General features: G+C 42.2%; 1 protein-coding gene across 6 annotated transcripts in view; it reads left to right on the forward strand.

The window, feature by feature from the left end:
* Window positions 1-2,439, forward strand: part of TAF2 (TATA-box binding protein associated factor 2) — a 107,718-nt gene extending 105,279 nt beyond the window's left edge. For 4 of the 6 annotated variants that reach the window (XM_073330249.2, XM_073330248.2, XM_073330252.1 and 1 more), the window contains one exon: window positions 775-2,439. In XM_073330249.2, coding sequence (XP_073186350.1) covers window positions 775-1,040 — 266 coding nt within the window. In that variant the 3' untranslated portion in view covers window positions 1,041-2,439. The remainder of the gene's footprint in view (window positions 1-774) is intronic. The other 2 variants (XR_012157106.2, XM_073330247.2) reach the window with 2 other exon arrangements.
* Window positions 2,440-17,160: the final 14,721 nt, after the last annotated feature.

Genomic DNA, 17,160 nt, shown 5'->3' on the forward strand with positions numbered 1-17,160 from the left:
GTGTTGATGAAACAGGCCTATATCTCCTTGGAGGACTTATTCCTGTATTGCTTACCTACGTAAAATCCTGATGTGTAAAGAATATTGATATCCTATTAGCATAATTGGGATTTCTGTTTATTTAAGATGACAAACTTTGAATGTCTGTATTATTCAGAAGAGAGAGGAAATGCTTGTATGTTAAATAACTTATTTTGAAAAATCAATTTATTTCCACTGTTCAACATCAAAAAATTCATGTTTGTATAGAAAGCCTAATGTTTGACATCAGCGGCCAGTACAGGAAATTTAACTTCTTAATAGTACCACTCATTAGTTTGATTATTGTTGTCCATTATCTATCGTTATATCCAGAATTTTTCGTGAGCAGCCTAGTTGTTCACTGTTTACATTTTATTAAGTTTTTGAACTTTTATGTTGGAAAATTGGTGTCTTGAAATTGGTATGGTTTTTGCAGTTCCTTAGCTGTATAGTCACTAGTCATCTGGGATACATTTATACCATTCGAAGCAGGGAGTCACACATCCCACCTACACTGCTGAGAATTAAGCCCACGGTATGGAAACTGTCAATGTGCTTATAGGCTTGTCTAGGAATACCCGAAGGTAATGGCACCAGTGTACTAATAGAGTCTATATTAGAATACTAAATATGATGGGAGACATGGTAGTGTAGATACTAGCTTATATTTCAGCATTGTTTGATGTTAAATTATGTGAGTTAATAATTCATCGCAATGTAAAAATTGAAATTCCAATTGTATCTTTATCTTAGGTAAAGAACAGTCTTCACTAGAGCTGAACATGCTTCCAGTGCCAGCAGCTCCACTCTCCGTGTTCAGTAAAGAATCCAGTTCCTCAAAACACAGTGATCACCACCACCACCACCACCATGAGCACAAGAAAAAGAAGAAGAAGCATAAACATAAGCATAAGCATAAACATAAACATGACAGCAAAGAAAAAGAGAAGGAGCCCTTCACTTTCTCCAACAGCCCAGCCAGTGGGCGGTCAATTCGCTCTCCGTCACTTTCGGACTGAAGTGAGCACTTCTAGGACTCAACCCAGAGCATTCACAGGGCATTTAGAAGGATGTATATAACTAAAGCCTCTATCTTTTTCTATGAAAATAGGAAAGCATGAATTGTCTGAGCAATTCAGAAGCTGTGTCACAATCCAAATTTGAAACATTCTATTTGTATATTCAGTAGCTGAACTGAATCTGATTCAAAAAAATGTTTTATGGTTCTGAGTCAGTTTCTTTTTCCCTGTTCTTTCTCCCCACCTCCCACTCACTTTCCCTTTTAAACAAAGAAAACAGCTATATAAGGACCCCATGTCTACTGGCAACCCCCTGAACATCATGCTGTCCATGTGTACTGCCAGACTCAATTATGTTTTACGCCTTTGATGAATGTTATGAGGCAAAGTATGTTTTAAACAGAAGCCAACTGCCAGACCTCTGATGAAGCACTGTTTCCAAGACAGTATTGTATGACCAAGCATAGACCTCCTGAGAAGACAAAGGGTTTCCTATAATCTTCTTCGGTTGAGCTATTTCTTGCTTTAACCATTGCAGTGTAATGTCAGAATTTTAAAACTAGTACACAGAATATTTGCCTTTTTCGGATACTAAACTCTTCAAGTTCCAAGCTTCTTTTAAGCTGCAGATTTTTATTATGGACGTGACCCTTTGAATATAATCGCATTCTGCAATTATGTTTCTGTAATTTTAGCAGAAAAACTTAATGCATGTTTTGCCCTTAATCAGGCTTTTAAAATATAATAAAATTTGCAAATTATTTTGGCAAAGGCAGCTTTTTCATTCAATATAATGAAATTGGAAAAAATGACTTTTGCTGAAATTAAAAACATTTTGGAAATCTGTATACATTTAAAAAATATACTCTTGTTAAAGTGAATTTACTTGGAAGTATTCTACAATGTCAGTTCATGAATCTACAGGAAAAAATATATTACTATATTAACCTAGGTCTGAGACTTTAAAAGGTGAGTGAATTCAGATGTCTTGAACTGTGATTTATGCAGTTTGGTTATGCTAATACACCCAGCCAATATTTTGTTTTAAAACTTCAGTTTTTAAAATGTTTGGCAATACAAGTAAAAACATCACTGCTTCTTTTTTACATTTTCTCCTTATTTGTATGTAGAGGTAGGGGTTTTTTTATGTTTTTATTTTCATGTACCAGTTTACTATTGTTGGGTGGATTTTACATCTTCTTCAGCTTTCTGTTATAAAATGGTTATATTTAGGTTAAATATTTTATTTTCACATGTTTTTGTTAAAGGACTCCTGAGAGAATGAATGATGCTGCATCTAGGAAAAAGTGTTCAAAAGTACCCAAGAAGGAATTTTTTTTAAAACCAGCCTGTTTTCCCCTATCCCTCCTCCCCAATAAACACTTTTATATGAAATACATGCTGTTGGATCTTGTCATATTTTTGGTGTGTACCATTGAACAGAAACAAATTATCTACGATCTATAGGAAAACAATGCATCAAGCAGCAGGAGGTAAGAGGGAAAAAGCATACATTCCTTAATGCAGGTTTACTTAGATTATTCTGTTACTTTTAGGCCTTACCTACGAGACTTTAAGATTATATTGTTGTTACAGGCTTTAGAGAGCTGGTGTTTTTAAATACCAATACATGAAAAAGGATATGTTTGTTTATATTACCACCCTAAGCAAAGATCAGAGCCCCAGAAATCTTATAATATTGGTTAATGATATAACAGCAGGAAAAAAAAAACAGGTGAGGTTGGGAAGGAAGGACAAGGTAACATGATTTGTACAGTTTAACATAACACCTAGCCACTGTTGACTGTTATTCTGCTGGCATCATGAATTAAGGAGGAGAGATTTTGAAGTGGCTTGATGGAATTTTTCAGATTGTTTTTCCACAGGTTAAGAGTTGACACACACAGTGGAAAGGTGTTTGTGGGATTGTGATTACATTTAGGGGAAGCAGCACTCTAGTGATATGAGCAAAGAGTTGAGAGTCAATAGACCTGGGTTCTAATCCCAGTTGTGACATATTTATTGGTTTGAGTCCGATTAAATTGTTTAACATCTATGTGTTTGTTTTCCCTTCTTTAAAATTAAATTGTGGTTGATCCCCAAATGTGTTAGACACTGTATGAAGACATAGAAAGTCACAGTCCTTGCTCCCAAAGAGTTTGCAATTTTGTAATTTATAACTATTCAGTGTTCAACTGTTTTGAAGTTTTCTCCTTCAACATTAAAAACGGAATGTGTAGTGATTTAGTGTAATGCCTGGTTGTTGGATTATTTATCTCCTGTAAATTCAGATCTTACAGGTTACTTGCAATGCATAGAGTTCATTTTGTACAGTCTGGTTCTGATATTCAAAGTTGTAAATGGTCCTAATCCATAGGGTTCTGCTATCTGGGCCATAAGGGAAAATGCTTGACTTGGTAGGTTTGCATTTGCTCAAGCACTGTGAAAATGTGTGCGCGCACACGTTGCATATATATATATGTATGTAAATATATATGTATACCTGTTTGTCTCAGTCTTACGTGTGTAATATATGCATGAACATGAGAGACCGTCTGTGTTTGTGCACGCATGCATAAACACAGAGAGAGCAAAGACTACACAATTCATTTCAATGTCTGATGCTCAGTTAGTTGCTACCTTTTCTGTCTGTCCTGTGGTTGTGGGGAAGGGATTCCATAATGCAAGCTCTTCTCTGAATTCTTGCACAAGACTTGATTCTTGTCTCTGTATAGCAAATTCATATCCAAGCCCATAAAATACTCCAAGCTAAACTTCTAAGATTAATATTGAGAACAACAGTAAACCATCTTACATTGTTTAGCTCCTTAGGGCATAAAACTACAGTATTTTAATGACAGGTTTCAGAGTAGCAGCCGTGTTAGTCTGTATTCACAAAAAGAAAAGGAGTACTTGTGGCACCTTAGAGACTAACCAATTTATTTGAGCATAAGCTTTCGTGAGCTACAGCTCACTTCATGACTACTTACATTTATTTCGTATTCATAAAGGTCATAGGTGATTTTTATGTGAACTGCACATGAAGGCACTTAAGTCCTATCAATATTTCCATAATTTCTTTAACAGTTTATCCACTCAAAGTCAGAACATGAACATTGTTTACACAATATTAGATATATGACCCTTAAAATACTGAAGGTGAATATTAATGATTTGAATATGATTTTAAATTAAGTTATATTTATATACTGTTGTCTCATTCAGAATTTAAAACCACAATAATGATTTTTCATTCATAATAAGTCATGGACACTTAATATAAATTTTGCATTCTTATCAGGTCCTCTGATATCCTCAATAAGTGTCAAGATGTTATTTGAATAAATTGTTCTTACATTGTTTATCTTTGGTATAAAACTGTAACATATCAAAAACCTATATTGATATCCACAAGTGAGCCAGAAATCAGTTTTAGAAAACACTTTGCATTAACGTATTACTGTGACCTCAGCTGGCTCCCCGGTCACTCAATTAGGGTGAACTGCAAAGCATAGGGCAGACAATCCCCAAAGCTGGTGGATATTCCAATGCATAGATTTTCCAAACCAGCACAAAACAGCTTCTATATTGCACTGGTTGCCCAGAAGCCAGCAACACAGTTCCCTTAAAGTAACCCAGCCTAGACACCCAAGTCAGATATGATGAGGATTAATTAAAATCTTATTCATCATATAAAAAAGTCCCATCATATAAAAAAGGGTTGGACACATTACCTCACAGGCGAATGAATATTCCAGACCCCTCCCAAATACACACTTGCAGCCAATTCTTATTAACCAAACTAAAATTTGTTAAAAAAGAAAAGGGAGAGACTTGGTTAAAAGAACAGTATACATACAGACATGAGTCAATCTTGAGATTCAGATTCACAGCAGAGACGGTGAGCTTTGTAGATGCAAAGCGTTCTTTCAGAAAGAGTTCAAAGGTTATAGTCCAATGTTTCTATTCAGGGCGGTCCAGTCAGAACTGGGATCTGAGTCCTTCTGGCTTAGGCTTCAGCTATGTGAAACCTCAAGCAGATCTGAGATGACAGGATCAAGACCCAAGGGTCTTTTATGCAATTCCAGGCCTTCTTTAACAGGCCAACAATAGGCATTCAGGGCGACTTTGAAGTAGGTCTGTTTCTTGAGCGCTCTGTCGAATGGGGTGCACAGTTGCTTTAAATATTTAAAAACAGAAGCTGCTAAGTGAATCCTTGAGCATTTGCCTAACTTCAAAAGTGCTGAGCACCTCAGATTTAAGGCCAAGATTTTTCAAAATAGAAACCTTTTTGATTTATATAGCACCTAAAGTGTGCCCTAGATGCTTTACAGAGTATAGAAAGGTAGGGGGCCAGCCATGCAGAGTTTACAATCTTAAATTAAAACAAAGGAGGGCAGGGGGAAGGGAGAAAAAGGATTACAGTTAAAATAATTGGGATTGCTTGTTTCTGTCAGCTTGTTAGCAAATACTATGTTGAGGGAATGGCCCTTTGAGCAAATGGGAAAATTGATAGGATAAATTTCAGACATTGATGCTCAAATCCTAAAGCTACGGGGACAGACAAAAACTTAGAACAGTACAGAGTGAAGAGCTGAAGCTCCTTTTCCACGAAAGTGTAACAATTTAATTACAAGAAAAATGCATTTGTGAATAAGAACAAGGTCATGATAGGCTGTGCTGCACGGTAACAAACACTTAATATCTTTTTTTTAAGAACTGTCAGGGTTTTTTCCAGTGAATGGAAGAACTCTGATCTAGCAAGGGGTGTTGGAGGTTAAATAGCTCAGAGTGACAGTGTAAGAGCTCTGCCGCCTGCAGAGCAATGCCCTGATTAAGTTTAGGGATCTGTCCTCCAAAAGTTTAAACTGCTTATTAAACAGTTACAGCTGGCTGTTTTCTTTTCCCCCCCAATTACTAATGAAGAGATGTTAGGAAGTGGGCAAGCTGACAAATGTACATGATTTAGGATTATATTGGAAAAATCTAATGAACTTTCCACCTGGTTCACTAATCCACAATTGCTTATGTAATAGGTGCTTTTGCTACACTATTCTCACCTCAAATCTAGCTAAAACATAACCAAGGTTTTGCTGTAATGTGCATGGAGAGATCAGACTTTCCCATAAATGGTGTACTTGCTCAGGGCTCACCCAAATCCCTGTTCCAGCAGGGGTCACCAGACTCCCAATCAATATCCTAGGGATAAGCACTGGAAGAACTGGAGAGGCACGCTCCTGTTTATGCCTTCTGTTCATAGCACAAGGAGGGCAACTGCGCAAGCATGAACCAGTGGACGCTACTTGCTACAAATATCCAGTCTCCCACGTGTGAAGTGCATGCGTACCTACATGTGGAATACACATAGGGACCAGCTCTTGAAGAACAACAACATATTTCTCTAGCCTCACTTTCAAAAATGCATGAACTGCTTGAGCTCAGATTTTTCCCCAAACTTCTGCCCAAAGCAGATACCTGGTGTGAAAGTAGAATTAATTATATTGAAATTAAAATTCATTAAAGAAATGCTACTTGAAGGGTTTGTTGAAATATAGTTGTCAGGAAGAGAAACATTAAGGAGTGTGAGACAATGGGTCCTCAAACTAATTAACTTAGAGCTCCTACTGAGCTAGGAGATTGGTAAATGTTAGTATGCAAATAAGATATGTATGTATATTTGTCAGTTTCTGCTTTCTTTTGTCTCATGTTAAATTGGCTTTGGCTTAGCTGTATAAATAAGTTATCTTGAGCCTCAGAGAGGGGCTCACATCAAAGTGCTTTGCTAATAAACAGAGTGGTCTGACAAATTATGTGAGTCCTGAATCTGACTTTGACACTGGTAAGGAAAATTTCAGACCAAATAGTGAAACTTTGGCAAAGTTACAAGCAATTGAAAACAGTCTTATTATTGGAAGTGAAGGGGAAGGTCTTATAATTGGAAATGTAACAAAGGGCAGTGATACTAGCCCTGCCTATAATAATGTTAATTAAATTTGATATTGCAATTTTTCTGAAAGAAACTCATACTTCAGGAATCTAGTTCTAAGTGATATACCATGCATGCAAAACCCAAATAACTACCTCAGCCAATAATTAAATAGGTTAGCCTATGTATAAGGACAACCATTGTTTTGCCTATAATTCCACTGTTGTCTAAATATATACTGAATGCCTGCTAACTTCAGATGCATTCGAAAGTATTGTTGCCTCTCTCAACCTGAGTGGTTAGCCTATAATAGCTGTCTTGCAGATTGTTTCTGTTAAAAGGAGAAATCAGTCATGGAGTCAGGTATTTCTTTGATGCAATCTTGTTTATTTACAAGCAATGTTAGGCAGTCCTGTTTTCTTGGACACCAGGAATCAAACAAGAGGCAGTTTCTTTGCTCATAGTTCCAAGCTGATTTCCACCCGGCACTCTAAACATTGAAGTTTACATTCAATTCACTAATAGGTACTCTGCAAACTATGATAGATACCCTGGTGGTCAGATGGCTAAGACAAGCTTATTTCCCAGTAAGCATAATGGATTTAAGCTTGGCACTTATACAGTACTTTACATTTCCAAAAGCATTGTACTAGCACTGTAATGGGAGGGGTGGGGGGGCATGGATCAGTGTTCATGTCGCACTCCCCGTCAGTACCTCTCCCAAGCCAGGGAAGCTAATGATCCAACCAGTGGACCAAATTCGGCAAGGGATCCTGGTCACATGCTACCTGAGGCATGTTGCACATTCGCTAAGAAGAAGCACTATAATGATGAAGAATGAGGGTTACAGTAATAAAATTGTGTGGTTACAATTGCAGTCTGTGCACATCTTGACGTTTCTTTAAGGGGTCAATGAACTCACTTGCAGGCAAGTAGCAAGAAATGGGGCTGGAGAGGCGGTGAGTAATAGCAATGTGAGAAGAGGGTGAGGGCTTGACATGTAGGAAGTGTCCATCTGCCATGCGATGTGGAAAACGGTATGAAGACTGGAGTGAGGAAAGGAAACCCAGGGAACTCAAGGCTAGTGGGGAAGAGAGGTAAACGGAGAAATGTTTTTTCTATGGGAGAGTGTCAATGAACTAAAAGATGTTGGGACATTGTTCAGGGTCAAGCTAAGAGCAGAAAACACCAGCTTGCACTGTGAAAAAGACACTCCCCTGAGCAACACAAGTTACAGCAGCCTAAGCTCTGTCCACACCTGCACTATGTCAGTGGGAAATGCTCTCCTGCCAACATAGCTTCCGCCTCTCGTGGAGGTGGAGTAATTATGCTGATGGGAGACCGTTCTCCCACAGGCACAGCACACCTTCTCCAGACTAGCTACAGCGATGCAGCTGTCCCATGTAGTGTAGATTTGCCCTTAGTCTTCTCACTGCCATTAATGCCAAAAACATAAGAATAGTAAGTAATTGACATAGTATGGTTGATACTCGCCACTTCTTCTAAAACATCATTGTCCACACCAGTGCTTTAGATTCACTTCATCTCTACTTCAAGGATTTGCCATCAGAGGATTTGAAACTTGTAACTCCCCATCCTGAGAGCTTTAACCAGAAAAGTGACCAGACAGCAGTTCGGCAGAATGGGCCAGTTGAGGGAGGCATATGCTCAGCCTGAAAGTCTGGGCAGAGTAATTGCTCTTGTGATCCTTAAGTGGAGCCTCTATTAAGTGCCAGGATAAATGGTGAATCTAGAAAAGGCAAAGCTGAAGCTGGGAACATTGGGAGAGGCTGCTAATGATCCAGCAACATCTCCTCCTGTCTCCTACCTCTATATAACCTGAGTCGGAATCGTCTGTGTCTGTTATAGTTCTTCTCTACTTCAGAATCTGTGTGTGTGTGTATATATATATATATATATAATATTGTAAATAGTTTCTAGCGAACCTAGACTTAGTGTTTAGAGTTTTCAGTGTTTTTAGTATTTTTTTTTATAAATAGGATAGTTGTTTAGATCCTCACCATCTCAGGCAGATTCTCTTTGCAGAGGACTATGCCCAGAATTCCAGGATTTAAGAACCGTATCTCTTGACCCCATTCCTTCTCCATTGGTGATGAACACCAGTGCTGCCAAGTGTAGCATCTACCACTCCTTCCCTCCTTGCACCTGTGAGGGATGAGAGCTTCATCTGCAGAAACACCTCCTGGTGAAGGCGGTGAGACCCCAGTCAGACCTGGGCAGGGGAGACCCCCTGTATAGAGGCCTCAGACAGTGAGCAACGCCCCTGCGAGCACAAGCACAACTATTAAGCCTAAGAAACTCTTTCATGAAAGTAGGGGACATGAATATAGGCGTAAAGATAGATTGCCATCCAGATCTGCCTCTAAGAAAACGGATCCTTCCCTTTCTCGGTCCAAGTAGGGTAAGTCCTCATGCATGGGTCCTAAAGAATTAGGCCCTCATAAATCTTCCATCCAGGAAGGGAAGGTGCAAGGAAGAAGGATCTGAATGGTACCGTCTCTGGCTTCATCTCATAGACCAAAAAATCGGCTTCCACTGGCTCCGACCTGGAATTGCACAGTGGACCTCCATTCAGCGGTTCCAACATCTTCCAGATGGGATCCTATGCATGCCAGATCTCTGGAAAACAATGGTCCATCAGTCCCAACCTCAGAGACTCCTCAGACTCCAGGAAGGACAGATACCTTTACCTCATCAAAGGATATTTTTGTCCTCTCCTATTGGCCCTGGTCCTCCTCAGAGACATTTTAGCACCAGAAGAAAACCGTGAGGAGAAGGGGATCCTTCCCTATCATGTCTCCTAGCTGGAGCATTATTCCACTGTACCAATGGCGCTGGTAGTACAACAAGAACCTACCTTTGCATTGGACAAATCTGATGTTCCTGACGAGCCTTTCCCTCTGAGGGAGACAAGCCTGGACAGAACCCATAGCAGTCCTTGGAGCTATCCTCCTCCTGGTTATGACTACTCAGGGGCTGTTGGTACCCAGTGCTTTGGCTCTCCGCACTGGTCAGTCCATCCTTCCTACTGGACCTACTGGGCTCCTTAGGATCTATACACTAGACACCCTAGATCAGTGGAAGAATTGCACCAGCACTTTTTTACCAGCCAATGCCAGCTGACTCCGCAGAGGAGGAAGTCAGGTCAGATCTGACTGTCCCAAAGTCACCTGCATCTGAAGAAGTGTTTTTTTATCCATGAAAGCTTATGCCCAAATAAATCTGTTAGTCTTTAAGGTGCCACCAGACTCCTTGTTGTTTTTGTGGATACAGACTAACACGGCTACCCCCTGATACATGAATACCAAGGCAACAATTCCCCGAATGGTCAGAGCCTCTCTTGTGTGGTGGATGAGACCAGAACAGGTGCAAGCAGGAGTCCATTTCCTCTCATCCACACCCAATGCAGCCATAGTTACAGATGCATCCCTCATAGTGTGGGGAGTCCACATGGAAAATAACACTGTACAAGGCACAGGTCACCCCAGAATGCACATTAGTCCTCTGGAGCTGAAGGCAGTTCATCTAGCCAGCAACACATTCCTCCCCCTCGTTCAGTTCTGTCACACTGAGATAATGTCAGATAATATGATTGAGGTGGGTTTGGGCCCTTTGGAGAGATCAAAGTTGGTTACCTAAGAAACAAAAATAAATTTGCAGTCTGAGTTCAAAAACTAAACAGGATTTGAATCAACCAGTATCTCACCCTGGCAGATGGTATAGTTCCTCAGTACACAGACTGGGACTACTTTCCAGCCCGGGACCATCTTCCCCCAATTCAAAGCCTTTGTCCTCCAGATGTTTCTTCTAGGTGGTGTGGGGGGGGGGGGGGAAGGGGGACAGAGGCCAAGTCATGATGTCACTTTCCCTCTTTAATAGTTTCTTCCAGTTTGCTGGAAACATCTATGCTTGTGATGTGGGGGTCTTCCCCCATTGGTCAAGCATTCTCCATTGTCTATGCGCTCTCTCTGAGAAGTCTTCTGGGATGGTTGTTGGGAAAGTGGATTCCCTTTAATAGGCCATCAGCATGTCTGGCTACTCCACTGTTGTACCAGAAAGGCTGGTTGTGGGTGTTCCCTACCTCACAACATATTTCAGTAACACACACTTAGCAAAACTTCATAACTTCACATACCACGATAACACATACAATGTTCAACAGATCAAGACTTTTAAAGTGATACCTCACAAGGCATACGTATAATACAAAACATACCATAATTATGTGACAGTGGTGAATATGGGGTTCCATGGTGGTACAGAGGAACCACCATGAGGTACAGAATGCCACACACACCCAACCACAATTTGTTTCCTGAAAGCTCTCATTAGGACCTGCCTGCCAGTTTTGAATCCCACACCACAATGAGACCTCAGCATGGTACTCTCAGTTCTTACCAGACCAGCTTTTGAATGGTTGGCACTGTGTTCCATGTCACATCTTTCCATGAAGTTTGCCTTCTTAGTTGCCATCACATAGCCCAGACGGGTAAGCAAACTGGGAGAGCTCCTGGCTTATCCACCATACACCATATGTGATAAAGCAAAAAATCTCCCTTCATCTCTATCCAGTATTCATCCCCAAGGTAGTTTTTGAGTTTTGCATGAGCCAAACTATTCATTTACTGGCCTACTTCTCAAAAACCTCATGCTTCCAGTGAAGAAAAAAAGACTGTGTTTCCTCACTGTCAGATGAACCGTGGCCTTTTATCTGCAAAGAATGAAACCATTTAGGAAAACACTGAGCCTCTTTGCTACAATAGCTGAGTGTGAGGAGAAGTATTATCTGCCCAAAGACTCTGTAAGTGTATGTCTTGATGCATCATTGTATGTTATTGCTGGCGGGTGTTCCTTCCCCAGTGGTGAGGGCCTACTGTACAAGAGCACAAGCAACCTCAACTGCATCTCTTCAAGTGGTACCAATACTGGACCTTTCTAAGGCAGCTACTTGGAGCTCCATCCACACCTTTACCAAGCATCACACCCTAGCCCAGGCCTCTTCATTGGATGCAGCCATGGGGACATCAGTATTACAGACACCCATATCAACTGCACCCTCCCATTTTCCTCCTGTTTGATTACTGCTCACCAGTCACTTATGTGTGGAATACACATAAAGACCAGTTTCAGAGTAGCAGCCGTGCTAGTCTGTATTCGCAAAAAGAAAAGGAGGACTTGTGGCACCTTAGAGACTAACAAATTTATTTGAGCATAAGCTTTCGTGAGCTACAGCTCACTTCATCGGATGCATTCAGTGAAAAATACAGTGGGGAGATTTATATACATAGAGAACATGAAACAATGGGTATTACCATACACACTGTAACCAGAGTGATCACTTAAGGTGAGCTAAGGAGAGCGGGGCGGATGGAGGGGGACCTTTTGTAGTGATAATCAAGGTGGGCCATTTCCAGCAGTTGACAAGATCATCTGAGGAACAGTGGAGGGTGAAGGGGGGAATAAATATGGGGAAATAATTTTACTTTGTGTAATGACCCATCCACTCCCAGTCTCTATTCAAGCCTAAGTTAATTGTAGTTTGCAAATTAATTCCAATTCAGCAGTGTCTTGCTGGAGTCTGTTTTTGAAGTTTTTTTGTTGAAGAATTGCAACTTTTAGGTCTCAGAGTAACAGCCGTGTTAGTCTGTATTCGCAAAAAGAAAAGGAGTACTTGTGGCACCTTAGAGACTAATGAAGTGAGCTGTAGCTCACGAAAGCTTATCCTCAAATAAATTGGTTAGTCTCTAAGGTGCCACAAGTACTCCTTAACTTTTAGGTCTGTAATCGAGTGACCAAAGAGATTGAAGTGTTCTCCGAGTGGTTTTTGAATGTTATAATTCTTGATGTCTGATTTGTGTCCATTTATTTTTTTGTGTAGAGACTGTTCAGTTTGACCAATGTACATGGCAGAGGGGCATTGCTGGCACATGATGGCATATATCACATTGGTAGATGTGCAGGTGAACGAGCCTCTGATAGTGTGGCTGATGTGATTAGGCCCTATGATAGTGTCCCCTGAATAGATATGTGGACACAGTTGGCAATGGGCTTTGTTGCAAGGATAGGTTCCTGGGTTAATGGTTCTGCTGTGTGGTGTTTGGTTGCTGGCGAGTATTTGCTTCAGGTTGGGGGTCTGTCTGTAAGCAAGGACTGGCCTGTCTCCCAAGATCTGTGAGAGTGATGGGTCGTCCTTCAGGATAGGTTGTAGATCCTTGATGATGCGTTGGAGAGGTTTTAGTTGGGGGCTGAAGGTGATGGCAATGGTGAGTACTTACCTGTAACCGGAGGTTCTTTGAGATGTGTATGGTCCCTATCTGTATTCCACTACCTGCCCTCCTCCTCCTCCTCTGCTTTAGATATTATCTGATTCACAATAAGAGGAGGACATGGAGAGGCATCAGCCTGGGTTGCCACTTATCTTTCGGTTCTGACCAACGGCCACTACTTGCTACAAATCTCCAGCGCATACCCATGTGTGGAATACAAATAGGGACCACACATCTTGAAGAACCTCCAGTTACAGCTAAGTAACCTCTATCTTTGCAAATGTGAAAAATCTTTGGTGACTTTTTCTTTGAAATGGTTTAGTGCCCCTCCCGCTGGCCCATGTCCCCCCACCCCCCACACTTTAGAATATCATAGAATATCAGGGTTGGAAGGGACCCCAGAAGGTCATCTAGTCCAACCCCCTGCTCAAAGCAGGACCAATTCCCAGTTAAATCATCCCAGCCAGGGCTTTGTCAAGCCTGACCTTAAAAACCTCTAAGGAAGGAGATTCTACCACCTCCCTAGGTAACGCATTCCAGTGTTTCACCACCCTCTTAGTGAAAAAGCTTTTCCTAATATCCAATCTAAACCTTCCCCACTGCAACTTGAGACCATTACTCCTCGTTCTGTCATCTGCTACCATTGAGAACAGTCTAGAGCCATCCTCTTTGGAACCCCCTTTCAGGTAGTTGAAAGCAGCTATCAAATCCCCCCTCATTCTTCTCTTCTGCAGGCTAAACAATCCCAGCTCCCTCAGCCTCTCCTCATAACTCATGTGTTCCAGTCCCCTAATCATTTTTGTTGCCCTTCGCTGGACTCTCTCCAATTTATCCACATCCTTCTTGAAGTGTGGGGCCCAAAACTGGACACAGTACTCCAGATGAGGCCTCACCAATGTCGAATAGAGGGGAACGATCACGTCCCTTGATCTGCTCGCTATGCCCCTACTTATACATCCCAAAATGCCATTGGCCTTCTTGGCAACAAGGGCACACTGTTGACTCATATCCAGCTTCTCGTCCACTGTCACCCCTAGGTCCTTTTCCGCAGAACTGCTGCCTAGCCATTCGGTCCCTAGTCTGTAGCTGTGCATTGGGTTCTTCCGTCCTAAGTGCAGGACCCTGCACTTATCCTTATTGAACCTCATCAGATTTCTTTTGGCCCAATCCTCTAATTTGTCTAGGTCTTTCTGTATCCTATCCCTCCCCTCCAGCGTATCTACCACTCCTCCCAGTTTAGTATCATCCACAAATTTGCTGAGAGTGCAATCCACACCATCCTCCAGATCATTTATGAAGATATTGAACAAAACCGGCCCCAGGACCGACCCTTGGGGTACTCCACTTGATACCGGCTGCCAACTAGATATGGAGCCATTGATCACTACCCGTTGAGCCCGACAATCTAGCCAGCTTTCTACCCACCTTGTAGTGCATTCATCCAGCCCATACTTCCTTAACTTGCTGACAAGAATACTGTGGGAGACCGTGTCAAAAGCTTTGCTAAAGTCAAGAAACTTTGGAGCAGGGCCTAAAAATTTGGCAGGTTGTGGCCTTTGCTGTTCCTGTGAAAATCTGCCCAAATTCAGCCAAGTTATAAGCATTTAAAAATGTCAGTTGCACATGCTCAGTAGAGACTTGCTAGAGTTTAGCACTAAATTTAGGTTCTCAGAAGAGTCCCTTCCTCTATTCACAGCTCCTAGTGCTGACCAGACTGTACATGTGCCATCCACATAGAGCAACCTAGCATGCTGCAGGCCAGGATTGCACAGAAGGACTTGCTCTGGAATGTCTGTTCCCAGCAGCTCATGGCTGGAGTAAGGTTAAGTATTTCCAACCTCAGAAGTTCAAAAATTGTGAGTCAGATTTCCCATCCCTCAAAAAAAATCATGAGAATGGCCTCACAAATCACGAGATTTTAAAAATTCAAGCCATCTTTTTAGTATGTCTTCTGACTTTTTAACTCCTCTCTACACTTCTGCCAGTGTGTGTGTGATTATTTCAGGTTGAAAAGCAACTTTTAATGCATACAAAAATACATGCCTCTCAGCTGGAGACTGCCCTTATCCTAGCCTCACCCCTAAGGTAGGGAACTGCCATCCATTTCCTATTACTGTCTTCTTCGCTTCCCTGGACCAGGCAGCACCACCTTCCTGATTCCCCACTCCCTGTTTTGCTGCCCTCTGCAGCTTCTCCTTTGCCAAGATCTCAAGTAGGGGAGAAGTCCCAGGCAACTGGGTCCAGGGCCCCAGACCCAGTAGCAGCTTTTCCTCAACTCCTTTCACTGCCAGGCCCCTCTCACTGCTCTAGGGTCATACATCGAAGGCATGGCTCAGTGACGGGACTGGTCCAAGTCCTTATCCCTAGGGGGTTTGTACACAGCCCTGAAAAATCATGGGATCAGAGGAGCTTCCTCTGTCACAAGCTCCTCCTGCAGGTGCCAAAATCATGTGATTTGTGACAAGTTTGTGAGAGTCTGTGACACTGCCTTTCCCTGGCTGCTTGGAGGCATTCTTCTTTCCCACCATTGCTGGGGGAGCTGTCATTCTATCACCTCCATCTCCCATCCCATTGCTGTCCTCTGAACCCTTCAGTCTCCCTCCTGCCCCCCACCCCCTGCAGCCCCTAAATCTGCCTCCTGTTCAGCCTCTCCCCAGTGACCTGCTCCCCCTCACTACACCATCCCATCCACCTTTCACAGTGTGTCTGTTGCTCCTCACAGTTCCTCTCCCATCTATCCCCTTGAACCATAGTGTGGCAGCCATTTTGCCTGTGGGCATGGCTTCTATTCCTGGGCGTAGGTTGGGAGGGACAGGGTTGTTGCCATTGCCACCCCAAACTGCAAGCCTTGGGCAGGTACAGAATTTGACATCCTTCCCACCCCCCAGGCGTGGCCCCATTGGACTGCCTGGAGCTGCATCCCCAAATATAGAAGTCAAACTACACCTATGCCTCAATCTCATTGAAAATAGAGGAAGGTGGCAGCCAGCTTTACTAAGGGCAGACTCACTTCCATACGCAGACAGATTGTGGCAAAATGGTGGCCATCTTGCTGACTTCAGTCCCATTGACAGTAGTAGAAGATGGTGGCCGTTCTGAACAAGGGAAAATTCGGGAACAGGGGTCTTTCATTGTGTTTTCCTGAGAAGTAAAAAATACCCCCAAATGGCTAGAGTCATGATAAAATTGTGTGAATTGGCAATACAGGGGGGCCAGTTACTGGAGCTGAGAGTCTGTCCTGTGCTCTTAGTGCTCCCTCTCTCCCCACTAGTATCCAGCCAGGATGGAGGAGGAAGCTGCTGGACTTGAATGGAGAGGTGGGAAGGAAAGGTATAGATACTACAGTGATGACGTAAAAGCCCATGAGGTAACTTTTATAATTCTGCCTTCAAGACAGGCTTTGACATTTGAACAGAGTGCAGTAACTAAAGCCTGGGGCTACACATTGAGCAATGAGGATGAAACAAAATATTGACTCATTGCTCATTCAGTGAGCACTGTTCACCTCATGAACTGAATGAGGCAGGAGTCTTATGCAAAGAACAGGATGTGATCATGTAACCAGACTGCACCATATTGCCAACTTCAAAAGATAAATCAGGAGTCAGATCCTCACAAGTCATGAGTTGGCTCCAAAATCACGAACTTTTTAAAAAAAGATTATATTGTGTTTTGTAGGTCAGGCTCTTGATTTTTGAACTCCCCCTGCCCATCCCCAGAGTGTGTGCATGTGACGATTAGTGTTGCCCATTCTCCAACATGTACTGTTGATAGAAAGTTGGCTAGATTGTCAGGCTCAACGGGTAGTGATCAATGGCTCCATGTCTAGTTGGCAGCCGGTATCAAGTGGAGTGCCCCAAGGGTCGGTCCTGGGGCCGGTTTTCTTCTATATCTTCATAAATGATCT

This window comes from Lepidochelys kempii, chromosome 2 (genome assembly GCF_965140285.1).
Source record: "Lepidochelys kempii isolate rLepKem1 chromosome 2, rLepKem1.hap1, whole genome shotgun sequence".
Lineage (NCBI taxonomy): Eukaryota > Metazoa > Chordata > Testudines > Cheloniidae > Lepidochelys > Lepidochelys kempii.